This window comes from Panulirus ornatus, chromosome 11 (genome assembly GCF_036320965.1).
Source record: "Panulirus ornatus isolate Po-2019 chromosome 11, ASM3632096v1, whole genome shotgun sequence".
Classification (NCBI taxonomy): Eukaryota; Metazoa; Arthropoda; class Malacostraca; order Decapoda; family Palinuridae; genus Panulirus; species Panulirus ornatus.
In genome coordinates, this window is record NC_092234.1 from 45,468,743 (window position 1) to 45,483,011 (window position 14,269).

Below are 14,269 nucleotides of genomic sequence, written 5' to 3' on the forward strand. Positions count from 1 at the left end.
CCATTTACTCACGTGAAATGTCTTTATTTGAGGAAGAAGTGGTTCATGGAGCGTCAGGGCGGGGGAGAGAGGAGGAAGAGGGGGCGCTGGGCGGGGCGCCGAGCGGGGCGGGTGCGATAACATGGGTCTACACGATTGTCACAGTCATGGGTTTGTTTGAGTGTGCGTGTGTGTGTGTGTGTGTGTGTGTGTGTTTTGAGTGCAAGGGGGGTGGGGTTTGGGGTTGGGGTTTGGGGTTGGGGTGGTGCGTGGATGACCCACGAATAAACAAACCCCCACCTTTCTTCCCCTTACCCCCACCTTTTCCTCATATTCTCAGGCAGAGACCATGTCGAACCATGCATGAACCAGTTCTCACATCGACATACAAGGAACGAACATGCAGGGAACATGCGTCACACGAGTGGTGATGCCCCCTCCTCTACATCATATTCACATACAAAGGAACATGCAGAGAACATGCAACATATTCACATTACAGAAGGACCATGCAGGGAACATGCGCACACACACAAACACACACACACAGAGAAACACACAAAAAAGAAGACGTGCGAGACTTCGTGTGTCACTGCATTACATAAAACTCTCTCTCTCTCTCTCTCTCTCTCTCTCTCTCTCTCTCTCTCTCTCTCTCTCTCTCTCTCTCTCTCTCTCACACACACACACACACACACACAACACACAAATTCATGCATGGCAATCTTCATGCAGCGGAGAGACTCCTCGACATCATATTTCATGCAAAGCAGACACGCAGAGTCCCCAGACACGCAGAGTCCCAGACACAGACCCCGAGAACTACTGACTATGCACAGATGGGAGACGGGGGAGGTTAAAAAGAGGAGGGGGGAGATAAAGTAGGCTGAGGTGGGGAGCAAGTGTATGCAGTGTGTGGTGATGTGTGGGGAGGGAAGGCCCACGGAAGCAAGCGATGTATGTACAAGGCTTAACTCAGTTACCCCCAACATGAGGTACCATGATGAGTTACCTCCAACATGAAGGGGGCCATGATGAGTTACCCCCACATGAAGGGGGGCATGATGAGTTACCCCAAATATAGGGGCCATGATGAGTTACCCCTACATGAAGGGGGGCATGAGTTACCCCAAATATAGGGGCCACGATGAGTTACCCAACAAGAAGGGGCATGATGAGTTACCCCAACATGAAGGGGGCCATGATGAGTTACCCCCACATGAAGGGGGCCATGATGAGTTATCCCAACATGAAGGGGGGCATGATGAGTTACCCCAACAATAGGGGCCATGATGAGTTACCCCCAACATGAGGGAACATGATGAGTTATCCCAACATGAAGGGGGCCATATTGAGTTACCCCAACGTGAAGGGGGCCATGATGAGTTACCCCAACGTGAAGGGGGCCATGATGAGTTACCACAACATGAAGAGGGCCATGATGAGTTACCCCCACATGAAGGGGGGCATGATGAGTTACCCAACAACAGGGGCCATGAGTTACCCCAACGTGAAGGGGGCCATGACGAGTTACCCTAACAATAGGGGCCATGATGAGTTACCCCAACATGAAGGGGCCATGATAAGTTACCCCAATATAAGGGAGCATGATGAGTTACCCCCACATGAAGGGGCCATGATAAGTTACCCCAATATAAGGGACCATGATGAGTTACCCCCACATGAAGGGGGCATGATGAGTTACCCCAACATGAATGGGGCATGATGAGTTACCCTAACATGAAGGGGCTATGATAAGTTACCCCAACATAAGGGACTATGATGAGTTACCCCAACATAAAGGGGTCCATGATGAGTTACCCCAACATGAGGGGGCATGATGAGTTACCCCAACAATAGGGGCCATGATGATTACCAAACAATAGGGACCATGATGAGTTACCCCAACATGAAGGGGTCATGATGAGGTACCCCAACATGAAAGGCATGATGAGTTACCCTAACATAAGGGACCATGATGAGTTACCCCAACATGAAGGGGTCATGATGAGTTACCCCAACATGAAGGGGTCATGATGAGTTACCCCAACATGAAGGGGTCATGATGATTACCCAACAATAGGGACCATGATGAGTTACCCCAACATGAAGGGGTCATGATGAGGTTACCCCAACATGAAAGGGCATGATGAGTTACCCCAACATAAGGGACCATGATGAGTTACCCCATATGAGGGACCATCATGAGTTACCCTCAACGTGAGGGACGATGAGTTACCCCAACATAAGGGACCGTGATGAGTTACCCCAACATGAGGTGCCTTGAGTTACCCCAACATGAAGGGGCCATGATGAGTTACCCCAACATGAAGGGGCATGATGAGTTACCCCAACATAAGGGGGACATGATAAGTTACCCCACCATGAGGGACCATCATGAGTTACCCCAACATGAGGAGGCATGAGGAGTTATCCAACAATAGGGGCCATGATGAGTTACCCCAACATAAGGGACTGTGATGAGTTACCCCAACATGAAGGGGCCATGATGAGTTATCCCAACATGAAGCGGGCCATGATGATTACCCAACAATAGGTACCCCAACATAAGGGACCATGATGAGTTACCCCAACATGAAGGGGGCCATGATTAGTTACCCCTAACATGAGGGCCCATGATGAGTTACCCCAAAATGAGGTACCATGATGAGTTACCTCAACATGAAGGGGGCCATGAGGAGTTACCCCAACATAAGGTATCCTAATGAGTTACCCCAACATGAGGGGCCATGATGAGTTACCCCAACAAGAGGGAAGAATGAGTTCCACCAGCATGAAGGGGGCCATGATGAGTTACCCCAAATTGAAGGGGGCCATGATGAGTTACCCCAAATTGAAGGGGGCCATGATGAGTTATCCCCATGAGGAACCATGATGAGTTACCCCAAAATGATGAACCACGATGAGTTACCTCAACATGAAGGGGGCCATGATGAGTTACCCCAACATGAGGTACCATAATGAGTTACCCCAACATGAGGGACCATGATAAGTTACCCAAACATAAGGGGAGAATGAATTACACCAGCATGAGGGGGGACCATAAATGACACAATATGAGGGACCATGATGAGTTACATAACATGAGGCACTGTACCAAGAGTTACACAGTACCAAAACATCTCTAGATAAAGCCTGAACAGACACACACACACACACACACACACACACACACACACACACACACACACACCAACAAAAGCAAGTGTTAACAAGTTAACAAAAACAGATTCGGAACATGCGTTAATAACAGACTTATACTATACATGCCATTATATATATATATATATATATATATATATATATATATATATATATATATATATATATATATATATATATATTACAGGGAAGGAAGGAAAGGGAGGCATGACCTTAGCGTGTGGCAATGGATGATGGGAGGACGACCCACTGGTCTAGAGTCGTCTCAAAAATATATACCAATCTTTCTTTCCCATGGGAAAGACATCTTACCCCTCCCCTCCCCTTCCCTTCCCCTTTCCCCAAGACCATGGGAAAGACATCTCCCCCCCCCAACCCCAAGCCAACCCTGGCCGCCAGGTATGATTAAGAAGTTAAATGCATATATATTTTCCGTGAGGCGGATGCAACAAATGAACCACGTAAGATGTGTTTAATGAATCATGGCGACTTATGGGATATATATATATATATATATATATATATATATATATATATATATATATATATATATATATATACCAACGCATCTAATTTCCGAGGAGAAGATTCTAAATCTTATTATTTTTCTTTTTTGAAATAGAGTCTGAGTGCTAGAGGAGCCACCATCTTAACCTCCCATCTACCATGATCACACTGCCATGCACAAAGAGAAGAGAGAAAAAAAACGGCTAAAGTTATTATAAAAATGTTAAAAATTAATAGATAATAATAATAATAATAATAATAATAATAATAATAATAATAATAAAGATAATAATGATAATAATAATAATAATAATAATAATAATAATAGTAAAGATAATAATAATGATAATAATAATAAAGATAATAATAATAATGATAATAATAATAATAATAATAATAATAATAATAATAATAATAATAATAATAACAATAATTAATAATAAATGAATAACAATGAATGACTCTGTACTGATGGTATTAAAATGCTCCCCCCAGAGACATACTTCCCAACTCATGACTGGAATATCTCATGACACATCCTGCCTGACCTCATAACACACCCCTCCTCCTCCCCGTCTCTCCCTCCCCCTTCCTCTCATGCACCCTCCCCCTTCCTCTCATGCACCCTCCCCCACTTCCCTCCCCCTTCCTCTCATGCACCCTCCCCCACTTCCCTCCCCCTTCCTCTCATGCACCCTCCCCCACTTCCCTCCCCCTTCCTCTCATGCACCTTCCCCCACTTCCCTCCCCCTTCCTCTCATGCACCCTCCCCCTTCCTCTCATGCACCCTCCCCCACTTCCCTCCCCCTTCCTCTCATGCACCCTCCCCCACTTCCCTCCCCCTTCCTCTCATGCACCCTCCCCCACTTTCCTCCCCCTTCCTCTCATGCACCCTCCCCCTTCCTCTCATGCACCCTCCCCCACTTCCCTCCCCCTTCCTCTCATGCACCCTCCCCCACTTCCCTCCCCCTTTCCCTCCCTCCTCCTCCTCCTCACCTCCTTACCGCCTCAGGACCGACCTGTTTCTTAATCAACATACTGTTATCAACTCAACCATTGAGGGACGACCGTCCGTCGTTTTAACAAGCAAGGTTGTCGCGTTCTCACGCTGAGCACATCTAACCACCCCCCCCTAAACCACACCCCCTCCCTCCCCCTCCCCTTATCCAAGGTGGGGTAGGGGGGGGAGAAAGGAAGCGGTAGGAGGGAGGGAGGGAGGGAGGGAGGGAGGGAGGGAGGGAGGGGAGGGGAGGGCCCAGCCCCCCAGGGTTCGGTGGAATACATCCCTCCCAAGGAGGGGGGAGGGGGGAAGGGGGGGAGGTGGAGGATCTACAAGGTCAACCCCGCCCCAGGCTTATATGCTTCCTGCCCTCCCCCCCCCTCCTCCCCCCACCCCTCCTCCACCACCCCCCACCCCACAACCCCCTCCCTCCCTCTCCCCCTCCCCTCCCCCGTGACAATCCCCAGCCATCATGTTACCTGATGACCTCCTGCTCTTCTTCTTCCTTCCCCCCCCCCCACAACACTTCCCCCCTCCCGTCCTCCCCCCCACACTTCTCCCCTCCCTCCCCACACACTTCCCCCCCCCATCCCCTCTCCTATCACCTTCCTCCACCCCCCCCACCCCAAACCCCCCTCCCTCTCCCTCCGAGCCATCTTCAACTCCCCCGGTAGCTGTGACCTCACGGGATGTGGGGAGGTGGGGGGAAGGGGGAATTAATCTAGTTAGTCATAGGTTAATCACAGTTAGCACCACAACCAGCATGCAGACTTAATAACCCAACAGGGAGTTATACACATGTACATACCTAATAACCTGTGCCACATAACCTCATTAATTAGGGGTAATTAAATCTAAAATCATTCACATAATCTATATTTGGCTGTATGGATTAAGGAGGGGTGGTGGCGTTCGACCTCACGCGAGGTCCAGGGTTCGAGGCACTGTGGCGCCTCACGGGGGGGAGGGGTGGGTGGGGTCTACTCCAACTGTGGCGCTACCACACTGGAGGGCAATGGAGATTATTCTCCGTTCCTATGTATCCCAAAAAATAGAAATCTCATTCCTCTATACAGGTCTCCCCCTCTATACCACATCGCTACATTGATCCCTTTCCCTGTGAGCACGTGTGAGCACGTGCGAGCATGATCTCTTGAGCCCGTCGGCCGTACCGTCGTGCTCAAGGGCCGTACCGTCGTGCTCAAGGGCCGTACCGCCGTGCTCAAGGGCCGTACCGCCGTGCTCAAGGGTCGTACCGCCGTGCTCAAGGGGTCGTATATCGTCGTGCTCAAGGGCCGTACCGTCGTGATCAAGGGCCGTACCGCCGTACTCAAGGGCCGTACCGCCCTACTCAAGGGCCGTACCGTCGTGATTAAGGGCCGTACCGCCGTGATCAAGGGCCGTACCGCCGTGCTAAGGGGATGACAATCCCTCGCATTAAGTTCTCCATCTCCATTTCTCCCCCTTTTTCCAATCTGGGTGTACGGCTATCCATAGTGTGGGCGGCCTTCTCCCTCCCCTCCCATCACCACCAACCCACCTGCGACGGAGGCGTTGTAAGGGACGCAGACTTGGCCCAAGGAGTCGGGCAGGGTGCCCGCTGGGCACTCGCACACCGGCCGGTGGTCCTTGGACACGCATTTGCCGCCCTTCAGCGTGCCCCTGCACGGCGTCAGGATGGGGCAGGGGTCCACGCACACCACGCCCAGGCAGAACCGATCCCCTGGGCAGTCGCCGTCCAGCGTGCAGGGATACTCCGCTGGAAGGGAGAGAAAACATTATGCCATTAGACAATAAGTCAGAGAGAAAATGATTCAAAATGGTCGATATGTACAGGTGGAATGGTTAGTGTTCATATCTATATCTCGAAAATGTCGTATATGAGACCGTTATATATATATATATATATATATATATATATATCTTTTCTTTCAAACTATTTGCCATTTCCCGCATTAGCGAGGTAGCGTTAAGAACAGAGGACTGGGCCTTTGAGGGAATATCCTCACCTGGCCCAATTCTCTGTTCCTTCTTTTGGAATATTAAAAAAAAACGAGAGGGGAGGATTTCCAGCCCCCCGCTCCCTCCCCTTTTAGTCGCCTTCTACGACACGCAGGGAATACGTGGGAAGTATTCTTTCTCCCCTATCCCCAGAGAATATATATATATATATATATATATATATATATATATATATATATATATATATATATATATATATATATATATATATATTCCTATAACGATTATATGAATTATGTACTTCAATATATATATTCCTCTAGATTACATGAAATATATATACTGCAATGTATATTCCTATAACGATTATTGAAATATGTATTATCACCTTGAACAGCGAGTTATATAACACAAAATTATTGATAACCTTAACTCAGGGCCCAGCTTCCTCATGACCAACATGTGAGACACAGGGACGTGTGGCTAGAGTGTGTGGTGGTGTGAGTGTGTGGTGGTGTGAGTGTATGGTGGAGTGTGTGGTGGGGTATGTGTGGTGGTGTGAGTGTGTGGTGGTGGTATGTGTGGTGGTGTGAGTGTGTGGTGGTGCTATGTGTGGTGGTGTAAGTGTGTGGTTGCGTGAGTGTGTGGCTAGAGTGTGTGGTTGCGTGCGTGTGTGGCTAGAATGTGTGGTGGTGTGAGTGTGTGGTGGTGCTATGTGTGGTGGTGTAAGTGTGTGGTTGCGTGCTTGTGTGGCTAGAGTATGTGGTGGTGTGAGTGTGTGGTGGTGCCGTGAGTGTGTGGTGGTGGTGGTGGTGGTGTGTGTGTGTATGGTGGTGGCGTGAGTGTGTGGTTGTGGTGGTGGTGTGTGTGTATGGTGGTGTGAGTGTGTGATGGTGTGAGTGTGTGAAGCTGCCGCTTCTGTTGTGACGGGCAGAAAATGCTAAAAAAAAAAATGGGTTAACAACGGCAAAATTCTTCCCTTTTTACATATATAATAACAGCTCGCTTCCCTCCGTGTGAGGAGAATCCTCCTCGACTGTGGTTGGTCGATCGTAGGTGACGTCATTCCTCACTGACCAACCAACTTCACCCGACGCGTTCGACAAGATGGCGACCGTTTCGGGCGCGCGGGAGGACGACCCTGACGTGGTTTATCTGGCCCTACCCCAACTGCCAAGGGTCATGAGGGCCTTAGACCTCGAGCGTAATCTACCAAACCCCCCAAAAATCTCCCAACATATCTTTCCGATGTTGAACCTAACTCTCACAGCCCCACATACCATCACACTCGTTGAATACACGTACGTGTGTGTGTGTGTGTGGACCTGGGTAGGCCAACCAGTCTGGTCCTAGTCGCCCACATCCACCTGACCTTCGACGGCCAGTAACCCAAACCTTGTTGTTGAGAAATACACTCACCAGGCCGTCCAACATGGCCGCCCTAAACCCCCCAACCAACCCCTCCTCGTCGTCGTCAGTCAAATCTAAGATCATTTCTCTCCCAGCAGTTTTACTCATGATGCGGGGGTTGTTAGAGACGGTAAATGGACAAAATGATTACAAATATTAATGCGTTGGTCGATTGATTAATGACTTTTAACCAGCCTGGGAGAGAGAGAGAGAGAGAGAAGGCCAGCGACTGACTGGCTGGCTGGTTCTGCAGCTAAACATATGTGTGTGTTGTTTGTTTACGATCGCTTGTACTCGCAGGGCGCGCCCCGGCCACCCGAGCCCCCTCTCCCTTCTCTCCATCGTTTAAGTGTCTCTAACAACTGCTAGTTTGTTTAAGAGGCTGTATGATCGCTTGTAATGGATCTAATGTAATCGAATGTAACTGATCATTTGATAATACTAATTACTTTCGTTATCTTTGGAAATGGCGGCTTTGGATTGAGGGAGTGGGGGAGGGGGAATTCGAGATGTGATCTATTTGCAAGGTAGAACGACCCTTGAGCACGACGGTACGACCTTTGAGCACGACGGTACGACCCCTTGAACACGACGGTACGGTCCTTGAGCACGACGGTGAAACCCTTGAACACGACGGTACGACCCTTGAGCACGACGGTACGACCCATGAGCACAACGGTACGACACTTGAGCACGACGGAACGACCCTTAAACACGGCAGTACGACTCTTGAACACGACGGTACGACCCTTTGATCACGACGGTACGACCATTTGAGTACGACGGTACGACCCTTGAGCACGACGGTACGACCCCTTAAGCACGACGGTACGACCCTTGGGCACGGCGATACGACCCTTGAGCACGACGGTATTCGACCCCTTGAGCACGACGATACGACCCTTGAGCACGACGGTACGACCCTTGAGCACGACGGTACGACTCTTTGAGCACGACGGTACGACCCTTGAGCACGACGGTACGACCCTTGAGCACGACGGTACGACCCTTTGAGCACGACGGTACCTGACCCTTGATCACGACGGTACGACCCTTGAGCACGACGATACGACCCCTTGAACACGTCAGTACGACCCTTGAACACGACGATACGACCCTTGAGCACGACGGTACGACCCTTGAACACGAACGGTACCTGACCCTTGAGCACGACGGTACGACCCTTGAACTAAACAGAGTGCAACCATCAGTTCATAACGACCCTTACCAATGACCTGACCTTTATCAATGGTGAGTCATTAGGGGTCATCTTCCTTCACATGCGAATGACAATACTCGATGTCAAGTGACCCCTCCCCCTCCCCCCCCCCCTTCCACTTCATTCACAATGGCTCGTCAACAACGCCTTCCTAGTGGCAGCAATGAATGGTCTTGCGAATGCGAGTGATTTACGCCTGGATGGTGCGACCGCATCATCCTCCACGGTCTTGTGGTCACGGAGGAGGAGGGGATATGGCATGCGTCTCGCATAACTCCCGGCGTTACATCCTCCCTCCTCCTCCTCTCCTCCACCACCACCTCCTCCTCCACCTCCTCCTCCTCCTCCTCCTCCTCCACCACCTCCCTTCCCCTCACCCACTGGCTACTTCAGTCCCCTCCTCGAGCGCCATCGTACCCCCCCCCCCCCTCCAACGGCCTGTCCGTCACGGGGTGGAGGGGACCACGACGTCTCAACCGTCGTAACCCCCCCCCCCCCCCTCCAAGTGGAGAGGACGTCCCTCGCTAGCCAGCGGAGGGGAAGGAAGGAAGGGGGGAGGGGGAAGATGGCGGAAGTCCCCACCTCCCCCTCTTCCTCCACCCCGTGTAAGGCATCCGTCACTAACCCAACGTAACTGACCAATGGGAGAGCGTCTCCGTGTCACTTAGCCCAATCCAGGTGACCAATAGGAGTGTGTCTCCACCTCCCACCTGCCCATCACAACTGACCAATGGCGGGGCGTTTCCATGTTACATTAACCCAACTCAACCGACCAATGGGAGAGCGTCTTCGTGTCACTAGCCCAACCCAAATGACCAATACGAGAGCGTCTTCTTGTTACTAACCCAACTAAACTGACCAATGGGAGAGCGTCTTCGTGTCACTAGCCCAACCCAAATGACCAATAGGAGAGCGTCTCCTTGTTACTAACCCAACTCAACTGACCAATGGGAAAGCGTCTCGACCTCCCGCTGGCCCATACCGACTGACCAATGGCGTGGCGTCTCTCTCTGTTCATCACCACCACCCCCAAAACAATGGAGTAATGAGGGGGCCAGTATATCCTCCATTACATAATGAGAAGTAATTATATCCAGCTGAGGAGGACAGGAACCAAAGCGCGTTTAAATAAACGTGTGGTGTAATTACCAATGGGAGAAGTGTGTGTGTGTGTGTGTGTGTGTGTGTGTGTGTGTGTGTGTGTGTGTGTGGGTACAGTAATTACCTATCCGTAATTACCTCCTTGTACTGTACGGGGAGGCAGTTTTACACTCGTATGTGTGTGTGTGTGTGTGTGTGTGTGTGTGTGTGCAAAATCACCCACGTGTACAGTACGAAATGTACGTTCTTCACTCGTGAGATCCGATCTCTTGCGTTATCTGCGTGTGTGCGTTACCTGCGTACGTTCGAGTACAAGGCGTAACGAGCAGCAATCCAAACCACCCAAGTCTGAGTCGTAATCACTTCCATCGAGAGATGAAGACCAAGACACTTCGGTCTAACATCCACCTTCCATAGAGTGAACGACTGATCTCCCACTTCCTCTAGCGCGAGCTGTGTGTTGCCGGGAGAGAGAGAGAGAGAGAGTGAGAGAGAGAGAGGGAGAGAGAGAGGGGGGCAGAGAGGAGCAGGCAGGTGTGTGGTGGTAATGAGGCACGTGTGTATACACCAGCAGGAGGTGTAGGAGGTGGAGGAGGTGGTGGTGGTGGATGATGAAGATGGGGGCGCCCCGCCAGAAACTCTAACACACACACACACTCCAGGCACTGTCTGTCCTACGGAGCGACCACTAGGCGCACGGGGCGTGTGGGGCGCGTCCGTCACCCACCTGCTTTCCTCAGTGGGGGCCTGATGTACAGCCCCTACCTTCTCTGCAGTGGGTACTGGGTGGTGTGTTCGACTCCCAAGCGGTCAGGAACACCACCTATCCTCTATCCAGTGGGCGCCATGACCTGACTTGGAGACTCATTCCTCTCCTCTATCCAGTGGGCGCCATGACCTGACTTGGAGACTCATTCCTCTCCTCTATCCAGTGGGCGTCATGACCTGACTTGGAGACTCATCCCTCGCCAGTGGAGGTGGAGGTGGAGGGAGAGGGGGAGGTCATCATCATCCACCTGACCTCACCCGCCATGAGGCTGACCTTGTATCGTCCCTGTTTCGTACCCGTCTCTCTTTCTCTCCCTCCTCTTTTTTTTTTTTTTCGCTCAGGCTGGGTTCGTCGGCCAGACGCATGCGTGCTTTCATGACCTGACCTTCCGTTTGACCCCACGACAGACACCACCCGACCTCCCCAACGGAACATTCCTTTGACCTCTTGTCGTGCTGGGTCAAACACTGACCCCACAACCTCCACTTCTCTCTTAAGGACCTAAAAAGCACTTTCGCTTCACAATGGTTCCCAGCGAACAGCTCCTCCCATCTACGAACTTGCGGCAAGGAGGAGGCAAAATACAACGTTTTCAGAGCTTGATGAATCATACAACCAGGAGGTTGTATAATCATACATTCGTTATACATTGTACCCACAAACCTCAAACGACGGGATATGACGTAGGCCCACCGCAAAAACACAATACAACCCCCCCACCTCCTGTCGTGCGAAGTGAAAGCGTTGTTTTGTTTTGTTTTTTCTCCTGACGAACAAATCGCCCAGCAAACAAGTCTCCCAGCGAACAAGTCTCCCAGCAAACAAACAAGTCGCCTAGCGAACAAGTTGCCCAGCGAACAAGTCGCCCAGCGAACAAATCGCCCAGCAAACAAGTCACCCAGCGAACCACACCAGGAGCTCCCCTGGAAACCACATCTAACGTCTGTCACATACATGTCTTCCTCTCCTCCTCCTCCTCACCGATATATACGAAGGAAATGTTGTATCTCCTGCCCCTCGGTGGCGAAGACTTGGGGTTGGCGACAGGGAGCGGCGAAGGCGACGCCGACGGAGACGCCCTATTGAGCCACGGCTGCGTACTGGGACCATCATCGCTGCTACTGTTGATGGGTCTACACACACACACACACACACACACACACACACATACAATCGACCAGAACAGAGAATAAAGAATAAAGCCAGCGATGAGAGAGAGAGAGAGAGAGAGAGAGAGAGAGAGAGAGAGAGAGAGAGAGAGAGAGAGAGAGAGAGAGAGAGAGAGAGAGACGTCGGGGTGGGGGGGCAGCCGTTAGGGGGGGGACTGAATGCATGGCGGTACACGTCCGTCCAACACTTACTCATCACTCATGATGGGTTGGACTCAGCGTGGTTCATCGCGCTGACGAGGTGACAACACTTCTGGGTACACAAGGTGGGGAAATACCCATCATCGAGAACCCGCCGCCATATTGGGTCACAAACACACCTCGTCGTATTTGACAGTTTCAGCTTCCTATATCATATATATATATATATATATATATATATATATATATATATATATATATATATATATATTCCTATGAATCCCCGGGGAAAATGAAACACGATAAGTTGCCAAGTGCACTTTCGCGTCATAATCACATCATCATCAGGGGGGGGATACAAGAAATATACAAGTCAGTTGATATACAAGAGGGACCTTCTATGTAACTGCTGCAGCGCTCGGGAAGGCACCCATGTCCAAGGGCGGGACCACACATCATAAGGCGGGATGGTGTGCCTGTATCACCTGAGGGGCAGTATAGGGCTTCTGTTAACGCTTGTCTTCCGTGATGATGCGCCATATCATGGCATGACTGATCCTGTGTTGAGACGGAGTATGTCATGATGAAGAGCTGGCTGGTGCCCAGAACACATACGAGATAAAGTAAATCGTGCATGTCTGGCGGGTGGGGAGGGAGGGAGGGAGGCCAAGTTTCAAGTGGGTGTATTTCTGGTGGGATGAAGTTTGGCGCGCGACAACGTTCAGCGCCAGCCGGGTTATTTCAGCGTTGCTAATATACTGGGTATTAGTGTGTGTTTGTCCGGTGTACGTTGCTCCAATGCGAGGTAGAGGTCAGTATTTTTATATGAAATAAAAACCCGCACCCTAACCTTATCTGGTGCCATTTATCGACACCAAATTACCGCCCTTCCTCGCGCAAGCACCACAGACACCATCACGGGTTTATTTTGACGACGACGAACCAGTCTCCCGATCTGCTACGAGTTTAATAAGAGGTAAGGCTTCTAATGCCAGTAATTACAGGACAAAACACCCATTTGATAAGAGGAAATATTCTTCTCCCCGAGCCTTATCTCCCTCCCGACGCTGGGGTGATTGGATGCGTGAGGGAGCCGTTCTCATGGCGGAGGGAGGGAGGGCGGGCGGGAGGTCGCGGGGTCCTGGGAGACCGGTCGACCGCTTCACCGTCCGCTGTGAGAAGTGGCTCCTCGTTTCCCCCTCCGCCGCCCGCACTGAATGATTATGGCGGGGCCAAATGTCGGCTCCATGGGAATAATCACGGTGGACATAAGTACAGGAAGACGGCCAACCGGACGTTGATGGTGGAAGCGCTGATGCGCACTCACAAGGGAGAAAAAAAAAGAGATGTGCGCGTTGTATCATGCGCAGAATCGTATCACGCGGCGTGTATTATGGCGCACCCTTCAACTCTCGCCCCCGCGCGCCCCGCTTCTGTAATATCACTACTGCCACGATCCGACACTTACGTTTACAGTGGTGGCGGTTAAGTCTACACAGTGGTGCCACTTTGGAGCAAAGTATTCAAACCAGAAGTCACACAATAGTGACCGCGCGTCGCACACACACACACAGACACACACACATTTCGAACAATGGCGGTCCGGTTGGCCTTTGTACTACTCACAAACGCACAGTTTATGTGAGGAATAATTTCCCAGCGAATATATATATATATATATATATATATATATATATATATATATATATATATATATATATATATATAACAATAATAACGCTTGTAACTACACGATTTACACCGGCATCCGCATCTACAAAAACTAATTACAAGCCAAATAATCATCTCACATTTTTAAGAAATAAAGA

The 14,269-nt window shown here is 50.4% G+C and overlaps 1 protein-coding gene across 10 annotated transcripts in view; it reads right to left on the reverse strand.

Annotated features, from left to right (window-relative positions):
- sas (stranded at second) overlaps nt 1–14,269 on the reverse strand; it is a 286,431-nt gene that overhangs the window by 105,712 nt on the left and 166,450 nt on the right. For all 10 annotated transcript variants that reach the window (XM_071666878.1, XM_071666882.1, XM_071666881.1 and 7 more), the window contains exon 2: nt 6,210–6,428. In XM_071666878.1, the coding sequence (XP_071522979.1) occupies nt 6,210–6,428 (219 nt within the window). The remainder of the gene's footprint in view (nt 1–6,209; nt 6,429–14,269) is intronic.